General features: G+C 34.1%; 1 protein-coding gene across 1 annotated transcript; it reads left to right on the top strand.

The window, feature by feature from the left end:
* Positions 1 to 9,284: 9,284 nt before the first annotated feature.
* Positions 9,285 to 10,155, top strand: LOC111886819 (uncharacterized). Its single transcript, XM_023883063.3, has one exon. It carries the CDS (start codon positions 9,324 to 9,326, stop codon positions 9,957 to 9,959), a length of 636 nt encoding a protein of 211 aa, XP_023738831.1. The 5' UTR covers positions 9,285 to 9,323; the 3' UTR covers positions 9,960 to 10,155.
* Positions 10,156 to 25,092: the final 14,937 nt, after the last annotated feature.

Below are 25,092 nucleotides of genomic sequence, written 5' to 3'. Positions count from 1 at the left end.
AAAGATCATCTTATAATTATCTAGATAGTACGTCTACTTAGTTACTTCTTATATTCCCTTTTTCTCGCAAAGATATCATGGCTGGATTTCATTCCCACGGCGACCCGTACTACCCTAATCACGGCAATACTAAATGGCTCGGAGGAGCCAGAGAATGATTACCCAATCCCTGTGGATGGTCACCAAGCTGAAGGCCTTGCTGATGGTTCTGACTCCGACCCTGAAGTAGAGAACCTACCCCGATGACCCTTGTTCCGAATCCTAACCCTCGCTCGGTTTTTTTTTCAAGGCCCGACGCCTCCTTGGGTAGAGTGCTTGGAAACCTGGAGCGAAGAACACGACCAACCTAGGCTGTTAAATGGAGACATTCGAATCCTTCAGAATCCGGAGACTACACTATTCAAGGGAACCGTAGCATTGCCCAAGATTTTCCTTACGTTAATGAGATGTAGACCTATTTTCCTCGAACCCTATATTACAAACAATTTACATATGGTAACTCCAAGAAAATCTTAATATATACCAAGTGATTTTAGGAGGGGATCAGGCACGAAACAAATCACAAGTTGCATTTGAGTCACTACCACTAAAATTCATTCATAGGGGCTTTGTTATGAATTACATACAAAATACTTTTAAGTCAGAACATAATACAGACAAGTCTGGCTTGATAACATCTGACTTGTCACTACTATTAGAAACTTATCGTTTGTTCGTCTCTACCAACTTATGACAAGACTATGCCGCCAAAGAAAAAGTCCAGACCCTCTGGAAGCACAACACCGCCCCCTCCGCCACCACCTCCGCAGTTTGATCCCATAATGTTTCAAGCTGCCGTAACAGCAGCCGTGGCGGCAGCAATGTCGCAAATGGGTACAAATGGTTCCGGCGGCTTCGGATCCAGGAATACTAACTCGAATCAGGGGGACAGCACAGGGCGTACTAAGGAGTGTTCTTACAAAGACTTCACGAATGGCAAACCCGATCCTTTCGACGGAAGCGGGGGCGTCATCGCGCTGACGCAATGGTTTGAAAGGACCGAAGCAGTCTTCGAAATTTGTGCTTGTCCCGAAGCAAGCAAGGTCAAGTATGCAACATTCACCTTCACAAGAAAAGCTCTTACTTGGTGGAACGGCAGAGTTAAGTCGCTTACTCCTGCAGTGGCTAACTCTATAAGCTGGGAGGATTTAAAAGCCTTAATGCTGAAAGAATATTGCCCAAGAGGCGAAGTGCAAAAAATGGAAGAGGAACTCTGGAACCTCAAAATGTCGGGGACGGATCTCGAAGCTTATACCGCCCGATTCAATGACCTAGCACTCCTCTGTCCTGCAATGGTCACCCCAGAGGAGAAAAAGGTAGAACGATACCTTTGGGGGCTATCATCCCAGATTCATGATAGTGTATTGGCCTCAAGACCAACTACCTTCGACAGCGCCAAGGAGTTGGCACAACAACTCATCGACCATCGTGCCAGCCATGACACTACGACAACCACGCCAATTTTTGCTGTTCATGCTGCCACAACCCTCACCACGCAAACTCCTATGAAACAATACGCTGGAACCCTTCCGAAATGTAACAAGTGTAGCTTCCATCACATTGGGGCTTGTAGAGAATTGTATTGCATGAACTGCAATAGGAAAGGGCACACTACCCGTTTCTGTAGGGCACCGGTACGACCCATCAACCAGTTCCCCAGCTTTGGAGTAAGCCCAGCCTGTTACAAGTGTGGAGAAACAGGACACTTTAAAAGGAACTGCCCAAGTGCAAGAGATGCCAGAGGTGGTGGAAGGGTGCTTGCGATCACCGAAGGAGAGACCACCCCGGAACTGCCCGCAAATATCAGTATGTGTTTCTAACATCGACGACTAAATTCCAAATTTCTTTATTTGATTAAGTCTAGCATCGATTAAAGCATGCATAGTAGTAATGCCAAGGATTAAACTGAGAGCATAAACAATAAGAAATTCCAAGGCCGTCATGAGACCATTCTATGAATTTACTTCGACTCCGTAATAGGACTGCATCACAGGGATGTAGGTCAAACCTTCGAGAACATACTTCTACTCTATAGGTGAACGGTTGAAATACATCTAGGTTCAATGATAGCCCTGACTAGGAACTCTAGTTCATTAAGAAGGATTACTAAGAATGTTATTTGTTATGATTTCCTCACTTATACATTCCCCAGTTATATATAACGAATACCTGGTAGATAATAGAATGTGAGAATTCTGACTTAGTTTCTTTTCCTCGTTGGGATGTGAAACTGAAATAGAATCACACATTTTACTATCCGCCCAGTATTGGTTATATCATAATGTGTATCAGCTAAGTTTTCATGTATAATAACTCATCTCTTAGTCAGAATCAAAATAATGTAGAGCCGACCTTAGTCACTCACAAACTCCTTGCCTAATTTCAAATTTCGGGACGAAATTCCCTCTAACGGGGGGATGATGTGACAACCGTCAAATTCTGGTCAATTCAAAGTCAAATAAAGTCAACAATTCAAACTGGTCAACCCAACTAACCCTTGTGTACTAGAGTTTACGTTATGTAATTTCTAAACCACTCGCTATTCTATGGAGAGATCATAAATCGAAAAGTGCGTACATCTAGAACTCCTTAACCTAAAACTGTGGTACGTGGCGAGCCAAACCGATAAAACAATGTTGCATACTTATCGGGAGTATGCAAGATCCTTAAACAAGGCTAACAGGGTTTACAGACCTTGCATTGCGAAGCCGGACACTCACATTCGTCACACACGAAACCGCTCTCAATCGTTTTCACTCTATCTCTTCTCATCAAGAATCTCTCCCAAATCTCTCTAAGTATGTGAAATCTCTCCCAAATATCTCTTTGTATGAGGAATCTCTCCAAGAATGTCAAATCTCTCCCAAATCTCTCTAAGTATGTGAAATCTCTCCCAAATATCTCTTTGTATGAGAAATCTCTCCAAGAATGTCAAATCTCTCCCAAATCTCTCTAAGTATGTGAAATCTCTCCCAAATATCTCTTTATATGAGAAATCTCTCCTAGAATGTCAAATCTCTCCCAAATCTCTCTAAGTATGTGAAATCTCTCCCAAATATCTCTTTGTATGAGGAATCTCTCCAAGAATGTCAAATCTCTCCCAAATCTCTCTAAGTATGTTAAATCTCTCTCAAATATCTCTTTGTATGAGAAATCTCTTCAAGAATGTCAAATCTCTCCCAAATCTCTCTAAGTATGTGAAATCTCTCCCAAATATCTCTTTGTATGAGGAATCTCTCCAAGAATGTCAAATCTCTCTAAGTATGTGAAATCTCTCCCAAATATCTCTTTGTATGAGAAATCTCTCCAAGAATGTCAAATCTCTCCCAAATCTCTCTAAGTATGTGGAATCTCTCTCAAAATCTCTCTTAACTTTCTATAGTCACTCGGGGCATCCCGACCCTCGAATTTGGCGAAAACAGCCCAAAAACGGAAGTCTACGCGAAAAACGGACTTGAGGAATCGAAACCCCTCTTAGGACCCGAAAGTCCTCTTAGGAACCGAAAGTCCCCTTAGGAACCGAACCCTCCTGATGAAGAAGGCTGCTGAACCGAACCGAACCTCACTCAAAGAACCGAACCGAACCTTCGCTTCTGACCCTTCGGACTGAGCCCCTCGCCTTCGCCTTCTTCTTCTGGTTCGCACTTCGCTTCTGGCTCAGCACCAGCAAGGACCGAACCTCGGCCTAGGACCGAGAGGTCTCGCTGGGAACGCTTTTTCTCCCGGTTTTCGACTAAATTCGTATTTTAGGCCCTTTTTTAATTGTTTTAACATGACATTTTCACCCAAAACTTCATTTTAACATATAAGGACCCATAATTATTAAATTATCACATTTTAAGGATAAAACCTTATCCAAAAGAGAGTAGGTAAAGTACAAAGATGGAGTGTTGACTTTCCTTTATTTTATGACACAAGCAACCTCCATCACCCACTCCATGTCACTATTCACCACCAGCCCATCCCTAGTCACTTCATAGGTCCTTTCTCTCACTATTTTCAACTATTCCCATGTTCTTAGGGCTGGAAAATCCATCCTCTCTCCTCACACTTTAATCATTCTCTCATTTTTACCAAGAATCACACTCCAAACACTCTCATCTTTTTCTCTCTAATTCGAGAATTTCAAGGCATACTCCAAGACTCTTCTCCTACAATTAGTAAGTATCATCATCTTTCTTATGATTATTACACATCCTCCTACTCAAAAATCAAAGATTGCTTACACAAACATCATCACATTCTTGTTAGATCTTCGAATCTTCAAGTGATTCTTCAAGTGTTCTTGGGTTGAACACTTCTCTTCTTCAACACTTACCTACTGAAATCACTCAAGGTGAGTTCATACCCCTACATTTTTATGTTTTCTCAAGTTTTTAGGGGGGGGGGGGGGGGGAATACAAGTTAAAACACCAAGAACATAACTACACTTTTCTAACAGCCTTCATCAGAAAAGTTCAACTCCATTCACGGACTGTTTTGGACAACTTAAACATCTTAGTTTTCAAAACTGTTTTAGGTGCAAGTAGTTCCACTTCTTAGCTTTAAAATGACTACTTGCACATCTCCATACGATTTTTTTACAATTTATGGTGATGTTTACAAAACCGCCTATCATTTCAAACATCAATTCGGACCAGTCTGTGATTATGGACTTTTTCACACAAGTAAGAAGTCATTAAAAATTATAATAAAAATTATGAACAAACTAGACTCATTTTCCAAACTCTCAGAAGTTACAGAACTTGATTTGGACATTTTATGATTTTTCTACAAATTTTCCAATAACAGTTACAGAAAATGTTAGAATCAGAAAAGCACTAGCAATTTCATTTCACCTTGTAACATGTTGAGCAAGGTATACATCATTATGTGATTATGTGTTGTTGCAATATATGACAATTTTGTATTCTTATATAGATATACATCAGAAAACAAATGGATTTATACCTCCACAAGTATGGTAAATATATGAATGATATTACAAGGCTATATCCATTAAAATATAAACATTGGTAAATTATGACAAGTAAGGCTTATGCTCACTACCCACACAAATATTTAATAAACTATAATAGGAATAGTTTAGGGTTATTTTACATAACAAACACATGATTAAAGGTTTTACACATACAAAAGAGTTATTACCACTATGGATAATTATGATAAACTATAATAAGTATAGTTAAGCCATTATACCCCCACAAACGAACACGCTAGTTATAATCGGTATAGTTATGGCATATATATATATATATATATATATATATATATATATATATATATAACAAACAAAGTGATAAACTATAATAGGTATAGTTTATGTTTCATCTACACTATGAACTTAATTACAAGAAAGGAATTCACCATCACCACCACTTTTGATAAGCTATAATATGCATAGTTCATGTTCACTACCACTATCACTATTTGATGAACTATGATATGTATAGGTTATATTCACCATCGCCACCACTTTTGGTAAGCTATAATATGCATAGTTCATGTTCACTAGTCACTATCACTATCCGATGAACTATGATATGTATAGTTTATGTTCACAGTCACTATTACTATTTCGTACACTACACTAGGATTGGTTCCGGTTATAGGGTTTAAGTCCACATTCACTTTCGCATTGTTAGTTTTCAGCTATAATTTCTAAGTGTATATGATAGAGTTATATAGAATCTAGTCGTGATTGGCTTAGAATTGGTGGGCCCGCCTCATCTCCTGTTCCTTGTTTGGTTGTGGACCTAGGGCAGACCCATTATATTCAACGTTTTATCAACTTAAATCTTATATAACTCATATACGCTGGACGATTATAGGAGAAGTCTACGGGTCATTCTAGGGTTCATTAATGTATCATATAGGAATATTCTATTAACACTTAACTAAGAAAATATTGGATTTTCTGGAAATCAACTCTATCGATTTTATAAGGAAAACAGTTTCTACTCCAAACAAAACTCTTATGAACTCACCAACTTAATTGTTGACACTCTTTCAAAACTACTTGTTTTCTCAGGAAATCAGTGAAACAGGAAAACTTCAGCGCGTTGAGGATGGGACGTTAAACCGTCAACAATTTATTTTTGTTATCATAATGTAATTGATTTTGAAACATGTAAACATATACTTTGGTGTAACTTTTTCAATTATATTTATGATGGTTGTATTTACTTTGAACACTATTATACACGTTGTTGTGATACTGTACATGAAGTCCTCCACCCTTGGACGTTTCCGCCATCCTTGGTTTGGGGGTGTGACATATATATATATATATATATATATATATATATATATATATATATATATATATATATATATATATATATATATATATATATATATATATATAGTAACAACTAGGTACGATGCTATCCCAAAAGTTAGGCAGGGTAACATTAGGTAAAATGTGTTTCTTGAAAGTTGGCTAGCGTAACGAATATGTAAGATGTTATCTCTAAAAGTTGGTCAGGGTAACAACTAAGTATAATGATTTCCTAGTGAGTTGGTCAGAGTAACGACCAGATATGATGTTATCTTTAAAATTTGACCATGGTAGCGACCTGGTAATATGTGTTTCTAGAAAATTGACCAACATAACGATTAGGTATGATGTTAACTTTAAATGTTTTTCAACATAACGACTAGGCATAATATTATCGTTAAATGTTGGACATGGTATCTACCAGACATAATATTACCCTAACGTTCTAGGAATAATTATATCACTATTACTATTAGCAATAATTATAAAATAGCATAGTATTATAACATGTAGGAACATAGATCTAGAAAAATCCGATAATATATCATCATTATATCTTATTCATAGGGCGTGTTCGACAAAACTAGCTGTTAGCGGGTAGCGGTTAGCGGATAGCGGATAACTGGTAGCGTTTGATTTTTGAGCGTTTTGTTGAAAGCTACTCCATGTAGCTTTTGATTTTTGAGCGTTTTGTTTAGGTTAAAAGCTAAACGTTCCTGGCGTCGAACGAGACTTTTTTTTTACTAGCGTTTTCTTAAAAGCTAGAAGCCAGAAGCTCCTAAATGCTGCGTACCGAACATGCCCATAGTTGATGGAGAATAGGAGACAACTTTGCCCGGTTAAGATTCCCTTTTTTCTCTATTATTCAACACTCCAATTCAACATCATCAATATTCTTTGGTCGCATTACATGAATATCATCATTAGATGATTCATAGTTGATGGAGTCAAGTTCACGTTCTTTTCAGTGGTGCTCTCTATTACTCAACAGTCTTCCATAGTTCCATTAATTGCCACGTTAAGATTCCTTTTTTGTTTCTCCTACCGTTATGTCCTCTCCACCAAAAGTTGAAACAAGATCCTTGAGGGGGGTTGTATGTTAGCTTCTCTATTCTGTTATTGCCAGTTGGGGGTATTATTATAATTTAACTTCTAATTTGTTAGCGGTGGTTATTTTGTGAGAGAAGATTGTACCTGTATATATAGTTTTTGTTATCTTCTTTATATATATATATATATATATATATATATATATATATATATATATATATATATATATATATATATATATATATATATATATATATATATATATATATATATATATATATATATATATATATATATATATATTAAAGTTCTCAACAAAATGAATAGTAAACTTATCATCTTTTTGGCAAAATTGGTCCCTGTTGCTTCTTATTTTTTATTTATTTTGACACTTTTGGTCCTTGCAATCAATATTTTTATACTTTTTAGGAACCTTTTAATATTTAAAGTTTGACCACAAAACTTTAACGGTTTGACAACTTTGATATCTTTTCTAAAAATTTGCTAATTCCTACGTCTTTAATTCTTTATCCGTTTTGACACTTCTGATCCTTGCAGTCAAAACTTTTACATTTTTTCATAAAAAAATGAAAAAAACGGTCCGGGGCAAAGCCCGGGCTTTTCATTCTTGCACTTTGTACGTGTGTCATATTTATCGATTCAGAAACAACATTGAAAAGTTACCCCTGCATAGCGGGGGTAACCTTTCTAGTTAGTTAATCAATACAATGAAGATTGAAAATCATTTCTTCTCTCTCAAGTTCTTGATTGTTTACATGGTATCAGATTAACGATCCGATCTTCAATTTTTTTTCCGCATTCATCTTCAATCAATTTTCTTTTCACTCGATTTCATCTTCAATCGATTTTTTTTAAATCGATTGTTTCAATCATGTCAGGAGAATCCACAATTGATTCAATTTCTGTTTCTAATCCATTTTACCTTTTACATTGTATTGGAACAACTAACGTCAGTAACATCAAATATTGGTTCAATTTTATTTTTAGGTTCAAAGATTTATAGATTTATACTTTAGACAAATCCAGATTATACGTTATCAACTCCCTCATAAAGGAATAGATGCAAAAGCTTTAACTAGATCATTGCCTATATAACAAGATGGAACAAACTTATAGAATAGGAGAATATTCTATTGTGGAAGTTAGGAAAACTGAGGCTGCCTACTCGTTCAAATTAATTAAGGGTAAACCTCTCACTTATGATTTGTATCAATAATAGAATAAAATAAATAAATAAAAATTCAGTGTACGTGCCATGTGAATATCATCTAGAGATCCAGATTATATATAATCAAAATTGCCCTGTTAAGGCACTTTTTTAAGAAAGGTCATGGCCTAGTCATGATTCAATTAACACATTTAAAACCTTGGTACTTAACCTAGGCCAATTCAAATTGATTTGAGGCTTGATCAAAATAAAAAAAACATGACCCTCTTTTTTGTTGGGTGCCACTAACTAAAACCAAAAGATTTTTTTTTTTTAAAATAATATAAGCAAATACATAAAAAATGACCCCGGAGATTTGGAGGCGTAGGCCATTGCTAATGCCACCCTACCCTTTGATATGACCCTGACTTAACGGGGATGAACACTAACTTTTTAATTTTATGATTAAAGATTCCTAATGCGTGGATTTTTAAAAAAACTTGAGACCATCTTTAGATGGAAAGAGTTGACAATCTCATAATTATAGGTTGATCAAGTCCGAAATCATTTCGGTTCCCCAATCTTTTTAAGTATTGCCACTGGGAAGAGGTGACAATATTGACCTTTATTAGTTGACAAAACCCATTCCCACTACGATCCGATTACTCAATATTAATGAATTAAACTATTGCTGAAGCCTCGCAACTTGGCAAGCATTGTCCTATTAATTTACATCCATCTTATCCCTTTGAATACAAACACCAATACAAAAAAATTAAGAAAGCGATGGATACTGGGTACAAGCATTTCAGCCATGCACACAACCTCGTCATCCACCAAGCACATGAAGCTGCCAAGATGTCATGCACTGGCTGCAACTCTTCGGTCATGGGGACCATATACGTTTGCTGGCCATGCAATTTCATGTTACACGAGCAATGCTTTCGTGCAACCCGATCACTAATACATCCGTCACACCCTTCTCATCCTCTAACTTTAGTTCCTTATCCAACTTATCCCTCAAATTCCTTTTACTGTGATACCTGTAAACTCACCGGAAATGGATTATCCTATTCCTGTTCTGATTGTGAATTTGACCTTCACGTCCTTTGTGCTCATTCTATTACCGATACTTCCCGTACTCATCAACCTTCAATGGTTCAGCCCAATCAAAATCATGGTCAAGAAATGGTTCCACAAAGTGGCCAGAATGCTTTCCAAGCACAAAATGTCTACCCTCCTACTAGTGTTCATAACCCTATTACTAATTTCCAATATTCTTCCGTAGCTCCTATTATGCCGGTGGAAGAATCTGCTTCTGATCGTGAACATATCAAAAAAAACGAGCAAAGGCTTGAGATTGCAAGGGAGGAGTATAGATTAGCTGCTCTTGGACGTCAATATGCCTTAGACAGCATATAGTTGGATACCAATAGTTAATTACTCATGAATTGTGATTCCATAAGGAGAGCATTCGTACCACACAAATCATAATTCTTAAGATATATTTCATGTTTGATAATCATTCTCTTCAAGTCATTCTGTTTTATGTTGTCAACTAGTGGCTTAATCAGGCTAGCTTGTTATCTATTTGGATCAATTAATGCTTGTTTCTTCACTTTCCGTTTGTCATTTATGTTAATTGTTCCCTTAAAAATATATTTATAGATTTATCTTTTTTTATACAATTGTTTTTTTTATGTAATTTTATATTTCAAAAGCTTCCGGCTATTTTTATAAAATGTTGACATAACAAATAAAAGTTACAAGTTCTACCTACCAACTACCAGCTAGTTTCGCGAAACATATTATTATCTATCGTTTGTTTGTTTGTTTTTGTTTTTTTGTTTTTTTTTTCTTCTTCTTAAATGACATCTCCTATAAATTTATTAAATTTTCCATAAAACATCAACAATAAAGAAAGCAATAGAGTATATTTTAAACCCTAAGGGCATGTCTAGTTTAAGGGAATGAATGAATAGACCAAAGGAATGAAAGATGTAATGAAATAAGTCATTCATTTAGGTAGTCTTGTTTAGTTAACTTTTCTTTTTTTGCATTCAATATGGAATAAGATAAATATGTAAAAGGGCTTACTTAGCCATGGTTGCCACTCTCACCCTGAGGGACAAAAAGGGATTCTAAATACACCCGAAAATAAACCATCGTAAAAATCAAAAACCACTTTTGACTTTAATTAACCCAATTTGATGGGATTTCAAATGATGATTACTTATTAAATTGACATATTATATTGGACATAGGAAAGTAACGATCTCTAAATAATAAATTATTGATATTGTTATACCAATTTATTAAAACTTTCATTTATAACCCTTTAACATATATTATATTTATAATTTTTACCTTCACCTATTAAATATTTTATAATAAGAAGTAACTTAATATTTCAATTTTATTTTGTGTACCTATAGTATTTATTTGTATAATTACTTAATCAATTTTATTTTGTATAATATCTCAATTTTATTATAGGGATTTTCATATAATATTTTATTTTTTTTTAGTTTTAATATTAAAGATATCAATCAGGCTGAAGACGAACCTAACGAACATGAATATGGATTTGTTCATATTTGTTCATTTAACCTTAAATGATAAGTAATGATCACAAACAATTAAAGAACAATAAAAAACATAATATGATATTTTTTAACAACTATAATAAATAAAAATTTCATTTTCATTTACCACCGTTTTGTCAAACAGTGACATATTTTAATTTTATTAATTATCAGGGACACCAACTACATAAATATTACAATTATTACGTGGTACATTCGGCGGAAAACAGGTTGACGAACCTTGTTTGTTTAAAAAATAGACGATTACACCATACTTATTAGCAATAAGGAATTTAGTATCTGACAATATATATATATATATATATATATATATATATATATATATATATATATATATATAATACCTTAATATACATATTTGGTCAAATGCTGAATTTTAAGAGGTACAAGGCATAATGCGATTTGTACAATGAATTTATGCAACAAATCTTATATGGTCAACAATCAACTAAATCTCCTTTTATCTCTCGAAGACGACCGAGTCCTGGAGTCTTCTTGAAGCCCGAGATCTTGGCAAAAATCTTTCAATTCTCGCAACCCCTCCCCTTATATTAGGCATTCTTCTCCTTCTCGGATATCATTTCCCGTTTCTCTTTCTATGAAGCAAATTTTCTTCCTCTCTCAGTCAGAAAACCCTAACACCACTCACCACCACTCGTTTACCCCTGCCACCACTGAACCATCAACATACTAATGGACCCCCCTGCTACTCTGTATTGACTAAAAGAAGTGAAACACCCCGATTACTATTGGACCAAACCTATTTGATTTTGGATTTCACCGATTGAGAAGGACCAAACCTACACCCATAGATTTCTACAGGTATTTTTTTGTCCGTTTTGATTTCCATCTTGATTTCCCTTGCCCTCTCTAGAAGTTGATTTCACCCATGTTTTCTTGTAAACATATGGAGAGGGATCTGATGAACCCATGTTTTGACCCATAATTTCTTAAATCAGATGGAGATGGATTCTATTAACCCACATCTTCCACCGCCATCTTCACCCTCTCTTCTTTCTACTTCCTCCATAATATTTCTTGCCCATCTCTCCTTTTTTATTTAAATAATTTATTTTGCTGTAAAATGGTTCCAGGTACACGTGGTTTATGAGATGGTTCTTCTTGCTCTACTGTTATTCACAAATGAATACACTGCTATTAACAAATGAGTACCCTGTTATTCAGAATTGAATAAATGAATACCTCTAATCATAAATAAATACATTCATTCACTGTTATTCACAAATGAATACACTTCTATTCACACATGAATGCACTGCTATTCATTTACTGTTATTCACACATGAATGCACTGCTTTCCACAAATGAATAACTACTATTGATAGATAAATACAATTTTTCATTCTTCCATTTCCTCTCACCCTCCCTTCTTTTTCTCTTATCTTCGAGGTGCAACATAAACACCCCCACCAGAGGTGTTTGCTGGTGGTTTCCGGCGAGCCAAGGGTAGCAGCCCCCTCCGTTTTCTCCCACTGTTTTGCGACACACCAACAACCCAAACACCCCATGTTGTCGTTTTCTTTCTACCTTCCTCCCCCTCTCATCGACAGTAACTGGAACAAGAAAATGAAGTGGTGAAGAGGTTGCCAGAATAGCCCCAGCCACTCCACTACTACGATGAACCACCAAATCGGTGGAGGCGCTCCCTATTCTTCTTTCTTCGCTCCTGAAACAATTTCATACTTCATCATTTCATGTTCTTGATAGAAAACCCCAAAATCGGAAAAACACAAAATTGAAAGTGAAAGAGATGGATTTAAAGCGAAAGAGATGGATTTGCAACTCAAAACATCGAATAAAGGTGATATATCAATGAATCGATTCTGAATAAATGAAAGATAAAGGAAGCCCTAATCATACCCTTTACCCTTCATAACCAGGAAACCACCATTGACATAGCCTCCATCATCAACCTTTATCTTCACAACAACATTCAAGCAAAATCGAGACCATACCTTCCAACTTGAAATCGATTGTTGGTCTAGAATCTCCAATGAAAACCGATGAACTAACATCGACTTGTAGGAGTGCTCTTTCGCTGATTCTATGGCCTCCTCTTGCTCTATGGTCTGGGTCGGCTTCTAATATGTTGTATGAGATGAGGTGGTGAGATGATGCAAATGCTGATTGTATGGTCAACAAAATAGAGTGAAATAGAGTAATTATAAGAGTTTACAAAATTAGGGTAATGCTTATTTACCTTAATAGCCTTTATAATTTTTTTAATTTAAAATTTAAAATTTAAATATATTAATAATTAGAAAAATAACAATTAATTGTAGCCACACATCTTAAGAATTAGATGGCTCAGATCTGTTCTCGGATTTTCAACATTTTAGGTGTTCTCATTTGATCCTACTCATATATATATATATATATATATATATATATATATATATATATATATATATATATATATATATATATATATATATATATATATATATAAGCATTCGCAAAAAACAATATCGAAAAAAACATGTACATATGAAACGTGCATATATGCACAAACGTTGAAAATGCATATATTTACGACGTGCTTCTGTAGGAACGAATTAATATTATAAGCCACTATTTTTATAAATACTGGTTTCAAAAAAATGTTGGTCAGATTATGAGTTTTAGTCGAAATAATGTATTTCAGGCAATAACTCTTTCTGTCGAATATAAGCAGAATAATTTGGTCTCAAATTCATCAAACTTGTACAACAAAATATTAACATACCCCGAACTATATAATTCAAAAGTTAAGGATATAATTTGTAATTAATATAAAAAGAAAGTTGAATATTAAAAAAATAATTAATAAGAATTTATATTATATTAATTATATTGTTGTGAATGTAATTGGTAAGAATGGAAATAACACAAATAAGATGATTATTGATGTAATGTTTGAACATATCATTAACAACAAATTCGATTTATCTATTTTACAAAAAAAAAAAAAAAAAAAAAAAAAAAAAAAAAAAAAAAAAAACCAAGTAAAATATATGTTTACATTATTTTCATAACTATGATATATAATTTATATTGAAATAAGATGCTTATATTATTTTACCTATAAAATTATATGTAAAGTAAAGGACTATATACGTAAAATTTGTTAATATATGTGATGAATTATTTAATTTAAAGATAGAAAAGATCATAATCCAGTTAATACATAATTCGAAGGGCCATAAATGTATAATTATTATATTGTGATGGGAAAATTAATATATAATATGAAGAACAATGATAATGATTGCTGCTTTATCAAGTCAAACTGGTTTTTGACTTTACAAAATGGTTTTGAATGTAGTTTTAGGTGTGAGCCTTTGATTGTGTTTTAAGTTTATATTTTCTATTATTAGATCAAACAGTTACATCACTTTCTCCAAATAAAATTCAAACCCAATTATATTTAATTATAGAATCTGTAATAATTATAACATCTTTAAATTTAGTAATTATTTTATCAATTGAAACATATTATTCTATTTATATAAATGATATAAGTTTCTTTAATTAGTATAGTTCCTAATTTAACTCCTTTATTTATAGCTTTTGATTTCAAAATTCAAACCTGGTTATATTTTATTTATTATTTTTTTTAAAAACTCATTAAACAAGAATATCAATAATTAAGTTATTAACCTATAAAATCTAATATAATCTCATTAAATCAGCAAAATATTTAAGAGTCAAAATTAAAGTCAATAGTATTCATAATTTATCTTTCAGTATATTCCACATAAAATGAATTAATTTGAGATTATTGTTTGAATTTTAAAACTGATTAAATAAGAAAGTCAATTAATTTGAAGTTTTGAATTAATATAGCTGATATCTTTTTTTTTTCAAATGAATAGCCAAAAATCTCCAAGATGATATATTAGGATCCTAATTTTTTTAGAAGATAATGATTTCCTTCTTCAAAAACACCCTACATATATACGATTACACTGAAGTGGTTATTCTTACGATTTTGGATTGAGTCCTATGATTTACAGTGTTCTTATTCAACAATCTTTTTCTCCAATTCTTTTTTTCAAGCTCTTACTTTACTCTATTCTCCTTATTCTTCTTCAATTTCTTGCGTTTACTATGTTCTTATTATTTGTTATTACTGTGTTCTTGTTGAGAGGTCATAAAAAAATTAATCACTATAGTTTAAGCATATTAGTTTCATTCATTTGTTATTACTGTCTCGGATTTTGGGATGTTACATAATCCATTAAGGCAATCCTCGAAACTTCCAGATTTGGTCCTTTACAATGTATTAATGGATAAAGTTTCCAAATTTATCAATTAATACACTGAACAAGATCTAAAATTAAAATATCTAAATGACCTAAAATACCAACACAACATGCATGGAAAAGAGCACAAGGTACCAACTTTCCAGGTCTAAATGGTCCAAAGAACAACCCTAAGTGCTTAGAAGGTGTTGGAGTCGTCTCAACTCTAAGCTCACCACCAAAATAGGACCAAAAGGGCATAAATGGACAATAAGCAAGATCTAACATGCTAGAAGGAAAGGTTGGAGCGTTTTACTCATAAATGTCAAGAAGTAAAGTATCTTTTTGGATCTATACTTCAAAGCACCATCCATGCAACCAAAGAACCTTCATGATCTTCAAGCTTCACTAAAATACCCAATTAATAACACCAAAGTGGTTCAAGGAGAGAAGATAAGGTCATAACACTCAAGGAATAATCTAAGGGTGTTAGAAGACGAGAATGATCAAACCCTAAGGGTTAATGGCCCTTAAATACCCCCAAAACCCTAAAAAAAATGGAAAACCCATTGGGCCAAAAGCGCTCTGCACTTTTGCAAATAATTCTAGATTTTCAATTTTCAGCTTCGAACAATTATAACTTCTTCGTTCTAAACCTGTTTTTAGTGATATACATACACGAATGACAATCCTCATAATTCTATATGATTACTTTTGACTTAATACATACATAAATTAATTCATTAATATATGCAAAAAGTCCACAAATATAACTTTATCCCATTTTAGCCCTTTTTTGCTCTAATACACAATCTAGGGCTTAAATCACTTAACCAACATTATCAACATCTAACAAGGTCCAAACTTTATCCTTTGAATCCCGAGACATGATCTTGACTAAATTAAAGTCTTTCATTCAGAAAGAAACTTCTCGAAACCAGATGTTACAATTACAAGTCGTATGCTCGGTATTGGGAGTACAACAGTTAGCTAGATGTTCAGGCTTCAAACGAGTATTTACCATTCCTTTAAAGAAGCAAAATAAATGGAGATTACAGAACTTGGAAAGGAGATTATATTGTTTAAACAACATCTTATTAGAGGTGGAAATGAAATTTACAGACTGCATTCTCTATTGTGATAGTTTGAATGAAATTTCTCTTGCACATAATATAGTTTTTCATGGTAGGACCAAAGACATCCAGATGAGATACCATTTGTTTGGAGAGTTTATTAGTGATAGTACATAATTTATAAAGGAAGTTTTTGGTATGGAAAATCTATCACATATGTTTACCAGGGTGGTGACGAAAAAGAAATTTAAGTTATACTCAACTTCAGGTGGCCTTTTAGATGACTAATGAGAAGGTGACATAGTATACAGAAAATTTTACATATTTTCGAGTTTATGAGAGCATATCTTGGGAGGTAGTTGGTTTTATGACCATCCTCAAAGTGGGAGATTGTTGAGTTTTGGAGATTGAATCAGTTGATGGGTGTCAAGGATGTCTCACATCGAAAATGGTGTTGGTGAATAATATAAATGTCAAACTCAGGGTTATGTTATGTTAGTGACCCATATTGTATGCACACAATTTTATTTTTCTATATATAGCTCTATACATAGAACATTAATCATTTCAATAGCTATAATAAATCTCTTTAGTAATTTAGTTCAACCATGGATATAGCATGATAGAGCAATATTTCATTTTGTTAAATGTACATTTGTCTTCGAAATAAATAACACAATATTATAACATGTGGCATCCAAGAATGAAAAGCAACATCTATGTACCTACGAATGAAAATCACATTATTTAAGGGAACAATATTCATTGGTTAATAAGTTATTTCATTCCAAAATATAATGAAACATGATTTTATCCATTCCTTGATAATGATTCATTATAGATTCAATATTTTACCTTTTTTAGTTCCTAAACCCATTTACTGTAAACTTAATCATTATATGGATCCATAATAGGTGCATTGACACCAAGTAGGTTTAATCCCTAATTAAGTAATGATAAATTAAAAAAAAATAACCAATGCATATGTACCCCACTTGAAAAATACCCATATGCAACAAGTCATTCGGGAAGGGGCCACACCACAAGGGTGAGATTTAGGCAAACTCTGTTATTCATTCAAGTTTTCATTTTCCTCAAGCGTAGTTGGCATTCAAGTTAATTTAGTCTCTTCTGGTTTTCGAAACTATTTGAATTTTTTGATTTTTATGAAGGTTTGAAGTTTCTCTGTTGATGATGTATTTGCTTGAAGGTGGAGCTTCTTGCACGGTGTGCAAAGTTTCCATGCATGGGGATTCGGTTACCTGGCTTCCAAGTTTGCTAGGTTTTATGAATGTTTCATTTTACTTAGGTGATTTGAAGTTTCTAGAGTCCTTTTCCTAATCTATTTAGAAGGCTTATAAATATAGCCTTTATATATGGTTTTTCCAATCATTCTAAACTCTCTCATCACTGTCAGAAATTTTGCAACCTTATAATCCTTTTTTCCTTTATTGATTTTCCTAATACATGTTATTGCTTGTGTTTTTTCCCAAAAGTTTCCACCCAATTAACTATAATTGATCGTTTTGATGCTTTTTGTTTCAACCAGTCTCTAACAAATGGTATGAAATTCATCTTTCTAGAACCTATAAATCATAATCATCTTATATAAAAATCTTCCTAACCCTCCCTACCCTTGATAGAATTTTCCTTGACCTCTTAAGGTTCCAAGTCTATCTAAGAGCATCTATAATGCATAATTCAATCAAAGAATTGAATAAAGTTGCATGCTTAATTGACATTTAAATGAGTAAACTTAACCATTGTGAGATGTTATGTTGACATTAAATGAATTTGGAATTTAATGACAAAAAATGAAACCTTTTAATTATTAAGTATGCCATAAATTAGATTTTAGAAAAAAGATGTTATGTGATAATCATTAACCTTTAATGAATTCATTGCATTAATGATGCCCTAAGAGTAGCATAAAATGAAGAGTTTAATCGAATAATTGAATGAAATGTCAAGTCTAGTTGTCATTCAATTTGTGAAAATTTAAATTGTGATGTGCCACATTTGACATGAATTTAGAGTTTAGTGGTCATTGAATCCAAATTATAGGGAAAAAATCTAATTCTTAAATTATATTTAAATATATTTCATTCAACTTTATAGAGTTATTGTAGGAAAAAATTGACAAAATTTTATGTAATATAGAATGATAATGTGACAACTTATTTAACTCTAAAATTGAAGGCATCGTGGATTAAATTGTTTTTAATGACATAGTTGAAACAGATTAAGATATTTATATATTAACATTAACCCTTGAAACATCATAACAATAACCTTAAACCTTGTATTACAATCAAAATTTCGAAAAAAAAAAACCGAAGGTAATTTGTAAGTCAATTCATAAAAAGATGTGAACGCTCATAGCTATTAACTTTAAATATTATGATTATAGAATCTTATTATGCTCGTTTTTGTGTTTTTTCATTAAACTTGAGAGTTAAGACTCTCCACAAAAGCATCTTATGGGAAGGGTTGACAATCTCACATTCATAGATTGATCAGGTCTGTAACCATTTCGGAAAGAGGTGACTTTGACTTTTTATTAGTCCACTCAACCCACTACGGTTACCTTATTCATTAATGCATTAAACTATTGATGAAGCTTTTCAACTTTGCACACATAGTCTTATTCACATCCATTTTATCCCATTGCACACAAACACCCACACACAAAAAAAGAAAGAGATGGATATTGGATACAAGCATTTCAGCCATGCACACAACCTCGTCATCCACCAAGCACATGAAGCTGAGAAGATGTCATGCTCCGGCTGCAACTCTCTGGTCATGGGGACTATATACGTTTGTTGGCAGTGCAAATTTGTGTTACACGAGCAATGCTTTCGTGCAACCCGATCACTAAAACATCCATCACACCCTTCTCATCCTCTTACTTTAGTGCCTTACCCAACTTATCCCTCCAATTCCTTTTACTGCAATTCCTGTAAACACACTGGAAATGGTTTATCCTATTCTTGTTCCGATTGTGAATTTGACCTTCATATCCATTGTGCTCAATCTGTTTCCTATGTTTATGCTCCTAATAGTGTTCCTAACCCAATTACTAATATCCAATATTCTTCGTTAGCTTCTAATATGCCAGAGGGAATACTATCTGCTTCTGATCTTGAACATATCAAAAGAAACCAGGAGAGGCTCGAGATTGCAAGGGAGGAGTATAGAATAGCTGCTCTTAGACGTAAATATATTTTAGACAGCATATAGTACTTATGTCCGAGGGTTACTGAATTCTGATTTCCAGAGGATCGAGACTGGTTGTACTATATATCTCAATTGTTACCATATATCTCATAATGAGAGTAATTTTCTTTAAGATCATTCTGAGTGATATTGTCGGCTAATTGTGGCGTTGCTTATTTATCCATTTCGTGGCTTTTCTTCCGTTTCCGTTTGCAAGTGAGTCTAAGTTTGGGGTTTCCCTAGTTGGGTTACATTTCTATGGATGTTATTTATTTGTTGTTACCGTTAGCTACAATAAATAAAACGCTATAGGTACAACAGCATTAAACCAGCATATATTATACGGCTCCATGAAAATTGTAAAGGTCTATGGACCCAAGAACCATTCCAAATATATATATATATATATATATATATATATATATATATATATATATATATATATATATATATATATATATATATAAGTAGAAAATAGGTTTTTACCATTTTGGCATATACTGCTTGGTTGACGATTTGTTGAAATGAAAAGACTCATTATTAACAAGAAACCAAAAAACCAATTGTGACCGTCGAAAATTATAATGATCAACGACAAAATGAATGGATGTACACATGTACATTGAACACACATATCAAATTATGCTATAAAACTCACATCTTTTTTTCATTTAAATTTTTTTAAGCCATGGTTTTTATTGAAAAAAAAATTTGAATATATTGTTGTTCACGATTTTTCGTCATCTTTCAATAGACATCCATGTTAATAAATAAATAAATAAATAAAGCCTTTTTTTTCCGAAAAAACCCACTTCGTTTTTTTTTTTTTTGTTTTCTTAATATTTAAGTTTATTTTTATCCAAAAAATTAATTATACTAGAAATGTCAATTTTTTTTGTCATCTATTAATAAACATCATCATCGATTAAAAAAATAAAAAATAAAAAACTCGATCTGTTCAGATTCACATTGTAAATCTAAATGTAAATATTTCAATTTTAATATTCATGGTGTGAATTTTACTTATTATTTCGACTTTTTCATCATTCAAAAATTAAGTGAAATTTACATATAAATCGAAATATATTTTCATATATTTTAACATTTTGATTATTTGTAAATTAGTTTTGTAAAATCAACAAATAGATTTATTGTGAATCTGAACTATATATAATTTATTTTTCAAAATTCACAATGTGAATTTGACTTACTATTATTCACATTGTAAATCTGAGCAGATTTACAATGTGAATCTGAACTGAAATTTTGATTTTTTTAAACATTAATATAAATCTATGTTTAAAGAATACCAACAAATATGAATTTTGATAAATTTATTAATTTTTTGGGATAAAAAATACACCTTAACTTTTCAAAAAACAAAGAAAATGAAGTGAGTTGTTTTGAACAAAAAAATTCATTTTTTATATATCAATATGGATCTTTATGGAAAGATGACGAAAAACCATGAAGAACGGTATATTCGGTTTTTTTCGATAAAAAAACATGGCTTAAAAAAGTTAAACTAAAACAATGATTTTTGTTCTAATCTGGTGCATGTGTGTCCAATGTAATAGTCTACCACACTTCATTTTGCCGTTGATCGCTTTAAATTCTGACGCTTTGGATTGGTTCCTTGATTACTTAATTAATAATAGTTATTTATTGAACTTTTCCATATATATATATATATATATATATATATATATATATATATATATATATATATATATATATATATATAAGTTACGTTATTAGAAAGAAAATTGATTTTGATAGCGAGACCTGATGTAGGTGGCTCGTGATGGCCGAGTGGGATCCCAATCCATTCGGTTTTCATAATTTTATTTATGTTTTTATCTTTTCTATTTATCTTTTATGTTGTTTTGAAAAGATTAGATTTATCCTTTTGTTAGTTTGTTTCCTAGTTTTTTACGTTTTAGCCTTTTTTGTTTGGGACATGTTGAGGGAAGCTTTAGACTTTGATTGGTTAATAAAATGTGTGTTTGTGGAAATCCTATGTTGTTTTCTGTTCCAACTTTGAGGTGACATAGAATCGGCATCAGTTGGTATTAGAGCTCATAGCTCAGACGACGATGGCTCACAATCGATGAGGAAATCGACAATGATATAGAGACACCGACAAAGGCAATGATGAGTATGTACGGGATCCCCATGACATTGCAACGATCACTAAGTTACAACAATGAGTTCGAGATTTGGAATTGCAACATGAAGAACATGTAACGCCCTGTTCCTAGTATGCATCAATTCATTTAATATTAATTTTGTAAAAGCTACTCGATGAGTTGTTAGCCCTAACTCATCGAGTAGATGCTAGATTCGACGCAGGGATTTAAAAGGTCTACTCGGCAAGTCGAAGCCTGGACTCGACGAGTAGGTCTGTTAGGAGAAAACCCTACTTTCGGGGTGTTGCACCCTATTTAAGCCACTTAACCCCCCTTTTGGGCCTCCCTTACCAGCCTCCATGTCCTCCAAAACCCTAATTTGTTGTGAGCTTCATCCTTGAGAGATTATTGAATTTTTTAGTGTGTTTTTGTGATATACAAGAGAGTTGGAAGAGCTTGGAGCCATCAAGCTTGTGGAGAAGATCAAGATCCAGGATTTCATCCATCTTTAGCAACCTTCTGAGGTAAAAAGCTCTTAGCTTGATAACCCACAACTTAGATCTCCTTTAGTGTTGATTTATGGGTCTTTTTGATCCCTAAGGATAAGTTACTTTCCATGGGTTGTATGCCAAGCAATCCCTCTTTCCTATGATATTTAGCCACCAGAACCATAAAAGAGGTCTTGAACCCGTTTTTGTCGAAGCAATGGTCATGTTCATGGAAGTAGGTTGCTATAACTTGAGTTTGGGTCCATTTGAGATGTGCAAAGCCATCAAGTCTCCAACTTTATAGAAATGGACCCTGGAAACGATCTGGATCTGTATTTTGGAGCCCTACAAGTATGAAATTAGTTGTTTAGGGTAGATCTACAAGGGACTTGATGAGTTCAAAAGGGAAATCGGCGAGTCCGATCAAGGATCCTCGGTGATGTTCATGAAACTCAGCGAGTTGGTAAGGAACTCGACGAGTTGGATGATCTTGTCCCTTTTTTGACTATACTAAGACTCGACGAGTCTGAGGACGACATGACGAGTTAGTTCGTCCAGTCGCGATGATGGGAAGCCTGGGAACTCGACGAGTCATAGGGTGACTCGGCGAGCCGAGTCGCAATTCTAGGGTTTCTAAGTTCTAGAACTCGACGAGTCACTAGGCTGACTCGGCGAGTTAGGTCAACCTGGAAAGTTGACTTTGACCAGGATGTTGACTTTGACTAGGGGTAAAATGGTCATTTTACCCTAAGAAGGATTATCAGATTTTGATTAAGTGTTGTTATGGAATTGATAGTCGGAGAGTCGCCGGAGCAACATATAGGGATTCCTTACTCGAGTTTTCAGCAGTCAATCTTCCAGGGTGAGTTCCCTTTCAGTAGGAACGGGTCCAAGGCACCAAGGTTGGCCCGTATATGTAATATGTTAGTAGTCGAGTGTAGGCGGGGCCCGAATCTTGTAGCAGTCAAGTATGGACGGAGCCCGAACCTCATAGTATTATTTGAGTATAGATATGTGATTGTTTGCTAGATACACTTGTGGTTAATGTGATACTTGTATGCATGTTAGCAGCGGAGTGTGGGCAGGGCCCGAACCTCCTACACAACGGAGTGTGGGCGGGGCCTAAATCTCCTAGACAGCAAAGTATGGGCAGGGCCCGAGTCTCCTAGATAGTGGAGTGTGAGCGGGGCCCGAATCTCCTAGATAGCAAAGTGTGGGCATGGCCCGAATCTCCATGAGAGTGGGTGGGGCCCATATCTCCTAGTTGTATATTATTTGTATGGTATGTGGTAGTTTAGGGGAGCTCACTAAGTTTCGTGCTTACGGTTTTTAGTTTTTGTTTCAGGTACTTCCACTAGAAAAGGGAACGGCTCGGGTGATCGCTTGGCACACACCATAGTCTTTAGCCTGGGAGTTTTACTTTGATATATTTTGATATGTGACAGATATTATGATATTTTGAGACATATGGTTTATGATTTTATACTATGGCGATGAAATTATGATTTTAATAATGATTTAAAAATGAAATTTTTGGGTTGTATTTTTGGGGTGTTTCAGAATGTGGGGAGGAAATGAAGACAACCACCAGAATTTGGGATGACGGTGTCGGTTTTGGCAACCCCTTCGACAATAGACATCCACGACGTGAGACACATGCAACAGACCCAATTCGTAATCTTGGGGTCAAGATCGAAATCCCTGGTTTCAATGGGAAGGCTCAAGTTGATGAATTGATCGATTGGCCTAGCACGGTTGAATGGGTTTTTGAATTAAGAGACATTCACAACAATCTAAAGGTAAAAATCGTTGCCCTTAAACTTCGAAAATATGCTTGATTATGGTGGGATCATGTCAAGAAAAAAGGGTTCAAGAAGAGAAATCGAAAGTTGAGACCTAGTTGAAAATGAGGAATATGTTATGTGAAAAGTTTTTCCCACAAGTCATCGACAAGAAGCTTTCTTAGAATACCATAGCTTGTCCCAACGGTCGTCTAGCGTTGAAGACTTTATTAATGGGATTGACAAATTACAAATGCGATGTGGAGCCGAAGAACCAGAAGAACAAGTTGTAGCCCGTTTTCTAGAATTACAACCATATTTGACTTTTATAGATGTGTGTGGACTTGCCTTGAAGGCCGAGAAGCGAAACAAAATCAGGAGCATGGGAACTCCCTCCAAATTCAGCAACACCAGCAAGACCGAAACCTCCTGATCACCTACCAACTTTTCAATAGGAACCGGAAGTAAAATTGGCCCAATCAAAGCCAAGACTTCTCAGGGAAATACACCAGCCACCATGTCAAATCAGTTGAACCGATGTTTTATATGCCACGGAATTTGACATTTTACAAGAGATTGTCTAACTCAACAGCTTGCCACCCTTACTGATGACACACATCTCGAGGAAACTCATCCTATATATGATACACCTGTTGAGGAAACTCATCCTATATATGATACCAATGATGATGCTGAAATTGGAGACAATGAAGTTATTTACCCGGATAAAGGTAAGGCCTTAATAACTCAAAGAGTCTTAAGTTCTTCGTCAACACCATCTGTTGACAACACCTTGTGGCTTCGTAACAACATTTTTCGAACAAAATGCACCACAAAAGGAAGAGTTTGTACTCTAATCATCGTGAGTGTGTGGGGGGGTGTTATGGAAACATGGTAGCTACAAGCATGGTTGAGAAGTTGGCATTAAAAATGGAACCTCATCCCGAACCATACCAGTTAACGTGGCTTAAAAAGGGGAACGTTGTTAAAGTTAACCATTGATGCCTTGTATAGT

This window comes from Lactuca sativa, chromosome 4, assembly GCF_002870075.4.
Source record: "Lactuca sativa cultivar Salinas chromosome 4, Lsat_Salinas_v11, whole genome shotgun sequence".
NCBI classification, from domain to species: Eukaryota; Viridiplantae; Streptophyta; class Magnoliopsida; order Asterales; family Asteraceae; genus Lactuca; species Lactuca sativa.
This window is presented reverse-complemented; position numbering and strand designations above follow the sequence as displayed.

Coding starts and splice junctions, on each gene's coding strand:
- LOC111886819 (XM_023883063.3), top strand. CDS start 9,324: ATGGATACTGGGTACAAGCATTTCAGCCATGCACACAACCTCGTCATC.